This window comes from Lycorma delicatula, chromosome 8 (assembly GCF_047948215.1).
Source record: "Lycorma delicatula isolate Av1 chromosome 8, ASM4794821v1, whole genome shotgun sequence".
In the NCBI taxonomy this organism is placed as follows: domain Eukaryota; kingdom Metazoa; phylum Arthropoda; class Insecta; order Hemiptera; family Fulgoridae; genus Lycorma; species Lycorma delicatula.
The window spans coordinates 97,786,939-97,800,606 of NC_134462.1; the positions used below are offsets into that span (position 1 = coordinate 97,786,939).

The 13,668-nt window shown below is 27.9% G+C and overlaps 1 protein-coding gene across 4 annotated transcripts in view; it reads right to left on the bottom strand.

Moving 5' to 3' along the window:
- Nucleotides 1-13,668, bottom strand: part of Mical (Molecule interacting with CasL) — a 202,818-nt gene that overhangs the window by 125,666 nt on the left and 63,484 nt on the right. For all 4 annotated transcript variants that reach the window (XM_075374228.1, XM_075374225.1, XM_075374227.1 and 1 more), the window contains exons 10-11: nt 12,693-12,831; nt 10,013-10,210 (exon numbers count right to left, since the gene is read on the bottom strand). In XM_075374228.1, coding sequence (XP_075230343.1) covers nt 10,013-10,210; nt 12,693-12,831 — 337 coding nt within the window. The remainder of the gene's footprint in view (nt 1-10,012; nt 10,211-12,692; nt 12,832-13,668) is intronic.

Sequence of the window (13,668 nt, forward strand, 5' to 3'; positions counted from 1 at the left end):
TAAAGCATGAGGTGGTATAACAAAAGGCACTCGTCAGTAAGCTTTTTATAGAAATAATGATGTTTGCTATACGGTCAATCCCTGTGGTATCACTTCTATGGCTGAATATCACCATTACTACAGCCGCCTCAACATCCTAATACATAACTGTATATCTGGCTCTGTGAAGAAAGCAAGAGGAAACTATTTCACTCCTCACTTTTCCTAATAAGCCTGGCACAGGATGCTTTGTAATTCTGAAAAACAGCCATTTCATTTTTGGAAGTGACTTATTCAGATGACCTAGAATCTTTACAGTTATGGTAATTAAGAACAACAAAATTTTCTCTTATTTTGTTATTTACTGATTTTAATTCTTAATTTCTAAACTGCTATGCTAATCATCAGTTTTACTGTCAGAAACCACATAAATTTCCCCCATTCTAAGTCGATCAATACTGTAAATAATCTATTAAAAAGAATAATATAAAAGATTAAAGTAGTATCAGGTGCTAGGATCTACAACTGATTACAAAGAAGTAAAAAAAAAAAAAAGCATATGACATAACAGCACAAGTGCAATCTTACCAGAGCTGAAATTAAGGTAACATAAATCGATGGCTAACTTTAATAGCCTGTTACTGAAGAGGAGTTAATTCATCAAGGTCATGGATACGTATTCTACATCACAATCTGTATATTTTGTATACAAGGTTTTTTAACTTTTAACAGATCTAGTATTAATATTACGCATTACTTTTCAATTTTATGTAGAATTAAATTAAGGTAGTATCATTACATATCTAAAGTTTAATGGATTCAACATTAATTAAATATAAATAATATTACTGTTGTAATAAATATACTTATATGCAAACTATAACGCTTAATAAGAAATACACACAGTTAACATTAAGGAAAAATAGAAACAGAGAAAAGAATATTAATTACCATTTTTATTCAATGAATGCATGCTCCAAAACCACATAATACTGCAACTACTACTACTACTACTACTACAAAACTTTTAATCAAACTTAAACCCTAACTATTTTATCATTCTACCTCTGAAATATTTTTTTCATTTTACACCTTGTATTTAATTAAAAATAATAATAAGAGAAAAAAAAAGTAAGTTCCATACAACATTTTATAATACAATTTCACTAAAAAACGTAACAATGTATTTTTGTAGTGGAAAAATTTCATCCCATTCAAAAAATATATGTGAGATCTGATACCCCTAAGTTGTTACTAATGAAAACAATAATTTAATTTGATCATGTAACCAGGATGTAAAATATAAACATGACTAAAAAAAAAAAAAAAAAAAAAAATAAGGGTCTGGATCCTTAAGTTAGCAGCTAAAGCTAGAGCAGTATTCATAGCCATAAATAAAAGCCCGCATAGGTCTCATATGATCCCAAAGATCAAAAAGCACAAAATCAGCCTACAAAATAGAATCAATATAATAACAGAAAGAATAAAAATTTTAGAGAAATCTACACTTTAGTGGAAAAATATAGCTCCTAAGTATCAAACAGTTTTCACAGCTAAAAACTAGCATCAATGGGTATCAGTCAGTGAAACAACAAATTCTTGCGCTGTGAAAAGACTGTTATAGAAAATAGTCGATATGAATTTATAATTTAAATAAATTTAACTATCAAATCTACATAAAATAAATACATTTCATAAATTAATTTTACCTTTTACTTTATATAAATTTTGAGGAAAAAGTCAACAAATTTCAATCATAAATTCCATTTGTACATAAGAAGCTACACACAAATCTTCATGATTTGCAAAAATATGAACAAAAATGTAATAAATTTATTCAGTTTTCAAAGATGATTGATAATTACTTCTTACTGAACATAAAAAAAAAAATATTATAAAAATGTATTAATTCTGTAATAAAAAAACGAAAGAATAGATTTAATAAAAAGTTTTAATATAAAAAATTTTACATACATAAATTAATTTAAAATTTCCATAAAAAATTGTGAAATGAAAATTTGAATTTCATCACCATGAATTAAATATATATTTTGTATTATCTATGTTGTATGTATATAATACATATACATGCTATTATATACTAAATAAATAAACAAAAGAGTAAATATATATATATATATATATATATATATACCACTTTCAAAAATAAAACAATTCTATTTGAAATTTTTTTGTCCTTTTCATGATGGTTGGCAATAAAAATGACATAATATGATTAATTAGAAAAAAAACTAAACCAACAAAATTTGGTTTATTGAAAATGGAAATTAAATTAAGATAATATATTATTTGGAAAAGCCATCAAATTAAAAATTTACCCCACTTTAAGAAAACAATTTTTTAAAAAGATTATCATAAATTACAATTACATTACATACAATAAAAATTCATAAATTTTTAAAATCTTTAAGTTGAGATAATAACATATTTTTTTTATTTATATATATATATATATATATATCAACTAAACATTCATTTAATAACAGGAATACGATTAATACCATTTGAATATCTAATACAGAACATGCAACTTCCTAATGTTTACATTCAACCAAACCACCAACAGATTGATTAGTACCTCAATTATCGCTGTTTTGCAATAGTTGTCTTTTTATTTTCAAGTGCATGCATATGTTGTTCTTTGCCGATAATTCACAATTACATGTTATCATGCAAATAATTTGAATTAAAACAACACATTATTTAATATAATGTATGTCCTTATTTATATAAAGATTGCACTCTTATAATCACTTATCAGACCACTTAAATTTTGCAATTAAAATACAAAAAAATCTTTAATTAAAACTTTTTTTTTAATATCCCTAAACTTTTCTGGTAATGATAAACTAGAACCGAAATCAATATTATTACATAAAAATATGTATACAAAATAAAAAGTAGTTCAATTAAAATATACAAAAAATTATGATGAAACAAATGTTAACATTTTAAATTTATATTGAAAGTTACATGTTCACATTCAAATTAAGCAGAACAATTTTATACACACACAGTAGAATTATTTATATACGTGGTTCAGTTTGCAAATAAAAAGTTAATCGTTTCATATGAATATGGACCATCATGTAAAACATTCATGAACAAAATCATTGTAAATACTTTAGTTCTATTGAAAGTAATTTTACATACACTACAACTTTAGGTTCTGCAACAAATAATAGCTTTTGTAGCAGATGAACACTGTATTTATAGCAACCATTGAATGGTGATTATTCAAATCACTAGTTCTTAATGCTTGTACATAATTTTTCAATAAACAATTCTTAGTGATTTTATATTACAAAGAAGTTCAGTAACAAGAATTAAAATTATTAGAAAATTACAATCTAAGAGTAAATACAGATTAACAAGGTAACTTTGATTTCATATAGCTCCTAAACACATCAGATAAAAATAAATCTGGATATAAAATAAATATATGGCTTTTGACTAATTTACTCATGCACTTTATTACATGCATTAAATATGACATTGAATATTACTTGTGAATAATATCATTACAAACTGACCCTTAACTAAGATTAATACCATAGTCGTCATAGTATCCAATTCAAAATAATAACAACCACCACCAAAAGGAAAAAAAAGAAAAACAACTAGTTACAGAAATATATATTAATAATATACAAACTATATACACTTTAAAACTCCACAGTACAAAGAGAAATTAATAAAGTAATTTAATAATTAAACACTTTTTAATATTTACAGAAATCCAACTTTAGTCATCAAATCTGATGTCAGATATCAGCTTTTTTTATCAGAAGTGATAAATATATAATTTTAATATGCAATAAAAGTTTTTAATGAAATAAAAAAGAATGAACATAATCAAAAAATGATTAAACAGAATTGGAAAATCAACACGATAAATAATTAAAATTTACAACGTAAATAAAATTAACATAAAAATAAAATAGAAACAAACATGACAAAAGAAGGAACACATTTTTTAAAAAAACCAGTAAGTAAATATGGTTCTGCAAAGTAGTGTAGATTATAAAAATAATAAGAAGGCAAAGATAAAAAAATATAAGAAACAAGATAACTGTGAATGCAGGAAGTAGATTCTAAGACTGGCACAAAATAGAAAAGAATAGGTGAATTTAATAATTTAAAAAAAATAGTTAGAAAAATGACCTTAAAACTTAAAACCAGCTTGAAAAACTTTTTTTAAAGAAACTATAAAAAAATAAATCATTTATTGGTATAATAATAATAAAACAAATTAAATAATAAATGTTTAAACAAGAATATACAAAGTTACCAAAAATAAGAATAAGTATAAAGTACAATAGATAACTTATCAGCAAATTTTCAAACTTAATAAAATATTCAAAAAAAGAAGAAATTCTAGAAGAATATACGTAATAAAATTAACAAATCTTGCCAAATAAATATTAGAAAATAGAATATAAAGTAATATTTCAACTGCAAAAAGAATGTTACACTAATTGAGCGATTCAATTCATTCATTGAATTTCAATGTCTTATCAGTCATTTATTTTGTATTAAAATCAATCATCAAAAATATAATCAAACAAAACCGATAATGCAAAAAAATATTACACAAAAAAAAAATCAACACCAACAGAATACAAAACTGGAGTTCAAAAAACAGAATGCATCAACAATTTAAGTCACCAACCACGTGAAATTTGATTAAATGTTTTTAAGAAGCAATTACCTAAAATTAATATAGAAAATTCCACTAATTAAATAGAAAAGTAAACTACAACTACCACTTAATTTTAAATAATCATAATAATACGTTTTGCAAGACTGATTTTGAACTTCTGCAACTGAACAATAAAAGCTGTAACATTACACTACCAAAGGAATTTGAATTTACTTATTTTTATGGAAACAAATATCAGGATCAAAAGAGGCCCCATTACTCAGTAGTTTACACTAAGTGCATATTATTTTTTTTTTAATGAATACATTGATGTAAGATGGGTAAAATAATGTGGAAGATGTTGATACAGCTGAAGCTGGAGTGGCACATATTGCCTGCACATTTGAGTATTGCCAGTCTGTGTCAATTAGTTTTTGAACAAGGTTGCATAATCATGTGTTGTTTGTTGAAATTCAATTAACTGTTTGTGATGGAAACTTATTTAAAGATGAAATCTCATGTTGTGTTTCAGTCAAAGTGCAGGAAGAAACTTGAAAAGGAAGCGCACCAGTGAACTGTTAAAATGTTATTAAAATATTACCAAAAATTGATTTTATGAAACAGGTTCAGTGTGAGACCAGAAATATGCCCAACACAGGTCAGTTTTAATTATGCAGATCGTACAGGATATTAAAGCAGTAGTTACAAGATCTTCTCATAAATCTTTGTGGATACTAATCCGAGAAAAGAACATTTCACTAGGTTTGGCCCACATTGCAGTGAGGAGAATGCTGAAATGTTATCCATGTCGAATGCAGGTTTCCATGAGCTAATTAATGCTTATTATGCTAAAAGGGTTCACTACTGCTAAAAGGCAACATTGGCATTTTAAATAAAGTGTTTTTCACAGATGAAGGGTAGTTTCACCTTGGTGGGTATGTTAACAGTCTGAATTACCACACCTGGGGTACTGAAAACCCAAACATTTTCCTTGAATATCTCCTACACCCACAAAAAATAGGCATATGATGTGGTTTCAAAGCGATGAATAATAGGATCCTTGATTTTTGAAAAACTGTGAATGCTGTCGTCTACAACAAGATTATCCAACAGTTCATAACCTTACTGCAAGAGGATGAGAGTGAGTGCTGGCTGCAATAGGACAGCGCCAGTTGCCATAGAGCTTGTTCAACTGTGGAAATGCTGTATTGATTCTTTCAGTGAAAGAATCATTTCTAAAGAATTGTGGCCACCTAGATCCCCTGATCTGACTAGTCCAGACTTCTTTCTATGGGGTTACTTAAAAGAAATTGTTTATAGGAGCAGTCCACATACCCTCCAAGAATTGTAGACAAACATTACCAATGCCATCCAGGAAATAGACAGGCTACAACTAACAAGAGTAGCTAAGAAAATAGTCAAATGTATTGATAAGTGCGTAGAAGTGGATGGACATCATATGCAAATTAATATGTAATTGTTTGCCAGTAAACTATTATTTATAAGCAAAACTAAGGGATGGGGCCTTATTTTAAGTTGAACACCCAGTAAAAAAACCAAATTTTCTGTCCAACCCACATGACCACTAGACTATTGACATTGATCCCTCAGGAAGGCATCTTGAGCCTTCCTTGTCATCTTCACATCTCCACATCATAAAATAGTTTTTGTAAATATTTTTAAACATTATGACAGTAATCTAGCAGAGGAAATACTAGTTGCTAATTCTGTTCTGAAGCAAAAGAACTTTTTTTTATATTTGAATAATAAACTAAAAAGAAATAATTTTATTAATCATCATCTACACCACCTGTCAAAGACTGGTAAAACAAAATTCACAGCAGACCTAGTTAATTTTATTATCCCTAAACAAAATATTAAACTATAAAAATGGTACTGCTTAAAAAATTGCTCCCTTACTGCAGTTGAAACTTTTCATGAGTCTTTGGTCTCCTTCTCAGCAACTGATAATTGAAAAAATAATAAAAATTGCTCCTCATTATTTTCTTTAATAGGTTCTCCCTTTTTTGGGTTTTCATTGACAGATTTTAGAGAGGTTATCATTTTGAGCAAGCCAAAAATTCTTCTGTAAATTGTAATTTTTACAGGTGGGAGGTTAAATGCCTGGATGGGAGGGCATAAGGGAGCTTATTTTTTAAATAAATTGAATTCAAATCATGTTGTTTGTGTTTTTGGTGGGATCTGGTTTCAAGTCTATGAAGCTTGGCTTTCAACACTTCAAGGCAGCTTATGATTTAAAACTTAAAGGTGTTAAACAAAAATTAACTAATGAATGTAATGATGACAATGGTAGCAGTCACTGTGATAGTGGTAATGGTTTGAATCTGTTTTCTTGGAATATATAATCTTTATACTACTAAACTTAACTTAATATTTGTACTAAACTTAATATTTTGGAATCTATTATGTAGCCATTAAATATAGCCATGTTGATCATAAGTGAACATTGCCTTATCTTGTTGCATTCCTGATAATTTCGTTTAGGATCTTCTTTTTGCTGGACTGAGGGGTATGGTGGTACTAAGATTTGTGTTCACTCTTCTGATTATTTTGTGGAGATTGCCTTTGTTGAGCAGTTTTCAGTGGAAAAACCCTATGAGGTGTGTGCTGTTAAAACTGTAAGCCTTGAATATGATTGTTCTAGGTATATGCAGAACTCCTGATAACAGCACTGACATTTTTGTGATACGACTGAAAACATTTTGGATGGCTTTATCAGAAGTCAAAAAAATTATTCTTGCTAATGACTTTTATGTGTGCCCCATAACTAATAATCATAATTGTAATATGGTCAATAACACTTTTAATTCTTTTGGTTTTGTTTTTTGTTAATTCAGGAGCTACTAGACTGAGTAGATGTTTGGATAATTACTTTGTTAATTTTTATTTGGGATATGTAAAGCTACAATTATTGATTCTAATTTTTCTGACCTAAGTGTTTTGTTACTAAAAGTAAATTTTAACTAAAAGTTTTAGTGAACCAGCTTAGAAATTATTTCGATCTAAAATATGTAAGGTCTGTATAATGTTTTTGGTTCTATTTCGAACATTGATTGGCATTTTAATGATAACAGTATTGATCTGAACGCTAAATGGAATCTTTTCCTCCATAAGGTAAATCATGCATTTGAATGTTTTCCTTTAAATGGTAGGAACGGAATGCATAAAATTCGGTCTAAGAGTTGGTATACTGATGAATTAAAATATGTGCGTGACTTTCTTAACATGCTAAATGATTTTCATGAAATGTTTAACAATGATTTAACTAAATGACTGAGAAATAGCTTTAACTTTAATATAGAGAATATCTAAGTGCTGCTAAAGTAAAATAAAATGATAATTTGAAAAGTAAATCAAATAACCACAAAAAGTTATATGAAATCTAATAAATAAGAAAAAGGAGCAACCAGAATTTGACTAAGTTTTCTGATAACTGACTTGTGAGTTGTGATAACAGACAAGTGATGGCACTGAACCTTCTTTTTCCTTTAATCTATTGGACATTAGAGAATTATTAAATATAATTAATTCCTTAAAAAATAGAAATTGTCCCCGGATCTTTATGGGTTAACAAGTAAGTTATAAAAAACACATTGCTCCAGTTATTTCTAAACATTTAATGTTCTTAATTAATGAATCAGTTAGGTTATCAGTTTTCCCTGATGGACTGAAACTGGTTATTGTTCTTCCCTTGTACAAGAAAGGTGAAGTAGATTATACTTCAAATTACCAACCCATTTCTTCAATTTTGTCCATTTTTGCTAAAATTTTTGAAAAACCCTTAGCAACTAGAATAGTTTCTTATTTTGAAAATAACCTTTTTCTGAGACTCAGTTTGGCTTCAAACAGAACTTGAGTACCAATGATGCTATTTTGGGCTTTGTCAACGAGACCGCTGACTGTTTTGAGAAATGTCTTTTCTCTATGGCAACATTTTTTTAATCTTAGTAAAGCTTTTGACTGGGTTCAACATGATAAAATTTATGACTTCTTATTTACGTAACAGATAACAAGCTGTGAAATTTAACAATGTTCTATCAGATTTTTTATATTTATTTTGTGGGGCGTACCAGGACTTGTGCTTGGACCTATATTGTATACAACAATGATTTAAAATTGATTTGAATGTAGGCTTAGGGTTAATAAAAAATTCACAACTAGTGGCTTTTACTGATGATACAACAATGATCATGTTCAGCAACTCTAAATGATCTGGTTATAAAAAGAAGTTGGTGGTAGGATTAAGGGGTGGTCTTGTGATAATAATTAGAACTTAACCAGGAAATATCAAATTCAATAATTCTTGCTTTACGAGACATTGAGAATATCGCCAACAACTGTATGTTAAAATTCTTAGGTGTAGTTACTGATTCAACTCTGAACTGGTTACCGCATATTGACCTTACTGTAAATGTATAAGGGGTAGTATTTTCTTGCTTTGTAGTTTGAAGGAATGTGTAATAATGTCTTTTTGAGGCTTACTTACTTTAGATATATTAACAGTAATCTTAACTATGCCAAACTTGCCTAAGAGCATGCTTCTCAAGCAATTCTATTATTTTAAAAACAAAGGAAACCTGTACACATAAGAACGTCATTGGATTTAGAAGCAAACTGTAAAGGTAAATTTGTAAAATTAGGAATATTAGCTTTGCCTTGCTTATATGTTACAGTCAATGATGTATATCTATGATTACCATGATAAGTTTATTACAAATCGTGATGTTCATTCTCAGAACTTAATATATAACAGACCACCACAACAAGCTATCTCAACAAAAAAGCTAATTACTGGGCTCCAAAATTCTATAACAACATTACTGGTAGAACAAGATAAGAGACTATCCCAAAGGGAATTCAACAGCAAAATTAAGAATGAACTTGTTAAGGCAACCTTTTTATTTTTTTGAAGAGTTCTAGAATGTTCTAACAAATTTTTGTTTAAATTGGAATATATGTGAAATGCAACTTTTGCTGTTGTTTCTGTTCTTAGTATGATTTAGTTTATTACAAAATTTATATTATTTTATAAATTTATTATTGTTGTTTTAGTTTTTAGTATAATGTACTAGTTTTATGAATGACATTATGGTGCCTGTAATGGTGTCTGTATGATGATGATAAATAAATAAATTAATTAATTAATTAAACAAAATTTTCTGCATTTACTTTTAATTAGTCTTGCTTATTACTTTCTTCTCTTTCAACATTAAGTAATAATAAATTAATAACAAGACTCTGTCACTAAGAGGTTTCTGATTAGAAAATCAATCAAAACTCACACACATACATATATATATATATATATTTTATTACATACAAACATAAAAAAATTAAAGAACAACAGACCTCGTCTCCTTCTCTTCTTTGGTATATCAATGGTAGGTGTTTTCAGGCACTGTTCTATTGCATCTGGATTATCAGTTATATATAAGCCTCTGGCTTGTAATGGCAGGACTGCCCTTGAATTTAAGTTAGGATATCTTGTATGAGGGTCAAGAGTGTAACTACCATAGTCGCGATGTAAATTCTCTGGAGTCGTTTGACCTATGAAAAACAATAACAAAAAAAATCATCATAAAGTTAAAGAATCTTTACTTGTTAGGCATTTATTGTTCATAATATGATCTTTAAAACTGTAGAGTACTAGAAATGAACAACACAGAATACATACAAAAACTGTAATTTTGCATAGTAAATAAGCAAACAACTATCATTTATCCTCATTATTTTTTTCATTGAATAATTTTAAACATTAAATTCGTACCAGACCTGTGTGACTTCTACCACACCATTTGAATATAAAATTCACAAAAAGTTGTATCAATGACTGACAGAACAGTTAGAAGTGGCAAAAGCTTACAAGATGCATGTCTCCTGCAATGTACCAGTGGAAACATGAACACAGTGTAAAGAGAACTTATTAATGCTAATGTATTAAACAACTGATAAAATTACACTGCCTTTCATTCATGATTCAGTTTTAACATGCACTGTTAATTAATAATCAATTAAACTATAAGCAGCATTTTGTTTTATTACTTCACTGTGATACCAGTTACATAAAATTTTGCAAATTAAATTTTTCAATGTTTCAATGTTGTACAGATACTCCCTCAATGAATTTATTTCAAAATTTATTGGCATCAATATTTCATATTATAGATCTTACAAAATTATTCAAATTTTTAAGTTAATACAGTTCCAAAATATTCAAAAAAACTTTAATTCAATTCACTCACCATTCCTTTAGAAATATTATTAAATAAGATTTTATCATTCCTAAAACATATACACTAATAATTAACTGATTAAATCTGAACAGAATCTCAACTGGTTGAAAATTGTATGCTTGAAAATTTTCAGAATTAATATTCAAAAAAACTTTCCATAAGTAATACTTGTAAAGGTAATAAAGAAGTAAGAACACTTTTATCCATGTCCGACCTCTCATTACCTCCATCCCCACAACCAGTATTCATCTTACCAAACTTCAGAACTAAACACAGTTCAGTGACAAAAACAATAAATGAAATTGTTTGTTGCTTTCACCACTCCTTTTAAAATAGTTATTAAAAAAAGGTAGAAAAGTATAAATATTTCACAATAATAATTATATTTTGTACACTAAATAATATTATACTACTCATATTTTACACTAATAATTAACTGCAAAAGAATTTTCTTAAAAAATAGCACTAGCTGAAAATTCATAAATTTGAAATGTTTTTTATAGGAGGTATTTAAAAAAATAGATTTTACAAGATTATTAACATTATTTTCAAGAAGAAAATTTACCCTTCCAATATTTTTATCAAGATGGCATCCCCTGCCTCTGAATCTACTCATCCTACATTAATTTTTTTTTTTAATTTAATGAAATCCATGCCCCATGTGTAGAAGCCGTCCTAACAAATTTTAAGACTTTAACAGCAACTCCTTCCTGAAATATAAAAAAACAGAGGCCACCAACACACAGAACACATATTTGCATGTGTATATACATTCTTTTTTTTTTTTATTTCTTTGTAAGTTCACTTTTTATAGGGCCTTAGCAGACTCTTTTAACATTTCAGGTCTACGAATTAAAAATATTTATGCATATATTAATATATGTAAATACCCTCTTGTCTGATTATTTTCTGTATTTTTTAGCATGACTTTGTTTAATATGATGAAATTTTTAGATCAATTAACCCATCCACTGCCAACACAAAATAAGACTAGCTTCATTTCATGCCAAACAAAAAATATAAAATATTTAATTTTTTAACATTATTATTTCTATCTTAATTACTCTAACTTTTCTGAAATAATTACTAAACATCTTTTAAATATAGTGGTACCTACAGTAAATTTTACAAGTTTTACTCGGTAGCTTTGTTAGGTATATGAAAATATTTTTGGATTCAATAAACTTTTTTTTTATTTTCCGCTTCAATTTTACTTAAAGGTTTTGCAGTCTTCATTTTTCTTCTTGTTTTTTTGAAAATATAAAGTCTGAATGACTTGTGCACACTATTTTAATAATACAATAAGTGTTGTTTGCCATTTTCTTTGTTGCTATGATTTAGAACAGAATAATATCAGCAATAAAAAAATATAGAATGTAGTATTTTAAACAAGTAAAAAGAATTCCCTATTTCATTTTTAACTATTTTAAATTATATGAAAGTGATGTGGTAAATAAAAAAAATTGTGCAGTAACAATTAATTCTATATAATGCAAAAAAATCTCAAAAAACTTTTCTAGCACCAAAGGTGCTCTAAAACATTTATTAAACATAAATGATGACAATGTATTCTATTAAAGAGATTCCCAGTAGTAGAATACATCCAAAATTTGTATGAAATAATTGTGATCAGTATGAAAGTATGAGGGTAAGTCAAATATAAACCAAACTTCAATACTCATGAACCATTAAGACAAAACTCTGGTTAATGTTGACTATTATTAAAAAAGCACCAAAAAGTAAGTAAATTGCCATCTAATGATATTAAGTAACAAAAGATTTTTGTAATATGTTACCTAATATCCTGTAAATTGATTCTCTTTCTGCAAGCACTTCTAGTGGATTCATCCCCATCCCCCATCCCCTCACAGCCCAACAGGCATCCATAGAACTAAGAAAACCTCTTGCACAGCCAGAACCTGTCGGCCAGAATGGCTGAAAAATAAAATAACAAACTTATTTATATCATTAACTCTATTTATAAAAATCAATTAATTATTGACAAAATATTATCAGTGGATGAAATTTGGAAAGTGATCATCTTAAGAACAATAAAGCATTAGAAAAGGATGGAGTGATTGCAGAACTATGGAAACTAACAAATAAAAGTTTCATATCTAGAACCACTGAACTCTTCCAAAAAATCTGAGAAGAGACAGTACCAAGAGACTGGTTGGTAGCATTAGTATATCCTTTACATAAGAAAGGATCTAAAATGAATGTCAACAATCACAGAGGCATCTCTTTATTACCTGTCTCTTAAAAGGTATTTTCCAAACTTTGACTCAATAGGCTAGAACCACAAATCAATCTCAAACTGGGAGAATATCAGAGAAGATTTAGAAGAGGATGATCATATATGGAACAGCTGCTGAGCTTAAAATTAATTCTTAAATACTATGTCATAAGACCCAAAAATATATACATCTTCTTCATCGATTTCCAGAAGCATATGATTCAGTTGACATAGAATTTCTATTCAATGAAGTAGAGTAAAAGATAAACTAGAAAACATTCAACCTGATTAAATTGACTAACACCACTTCTAAAGTTAAATCCCAAGGAGAAATCAGTGAAACATTCAAAATCAGAAAAAGAATTTGAAAAGGAGATTGTTTATCTCCAACACTCTTCAATGCTGTCCTAGATAAGATTCTTCTAGGAGAAAAATAACTCGGGCACTACAATAGAAAGAAAGAAAGAAAGAAACTTATGGAAAAGAAAGAAAGAAAGGAGAGAAGAAAGTCAAAAGGAAATGATATTTGCTTGATC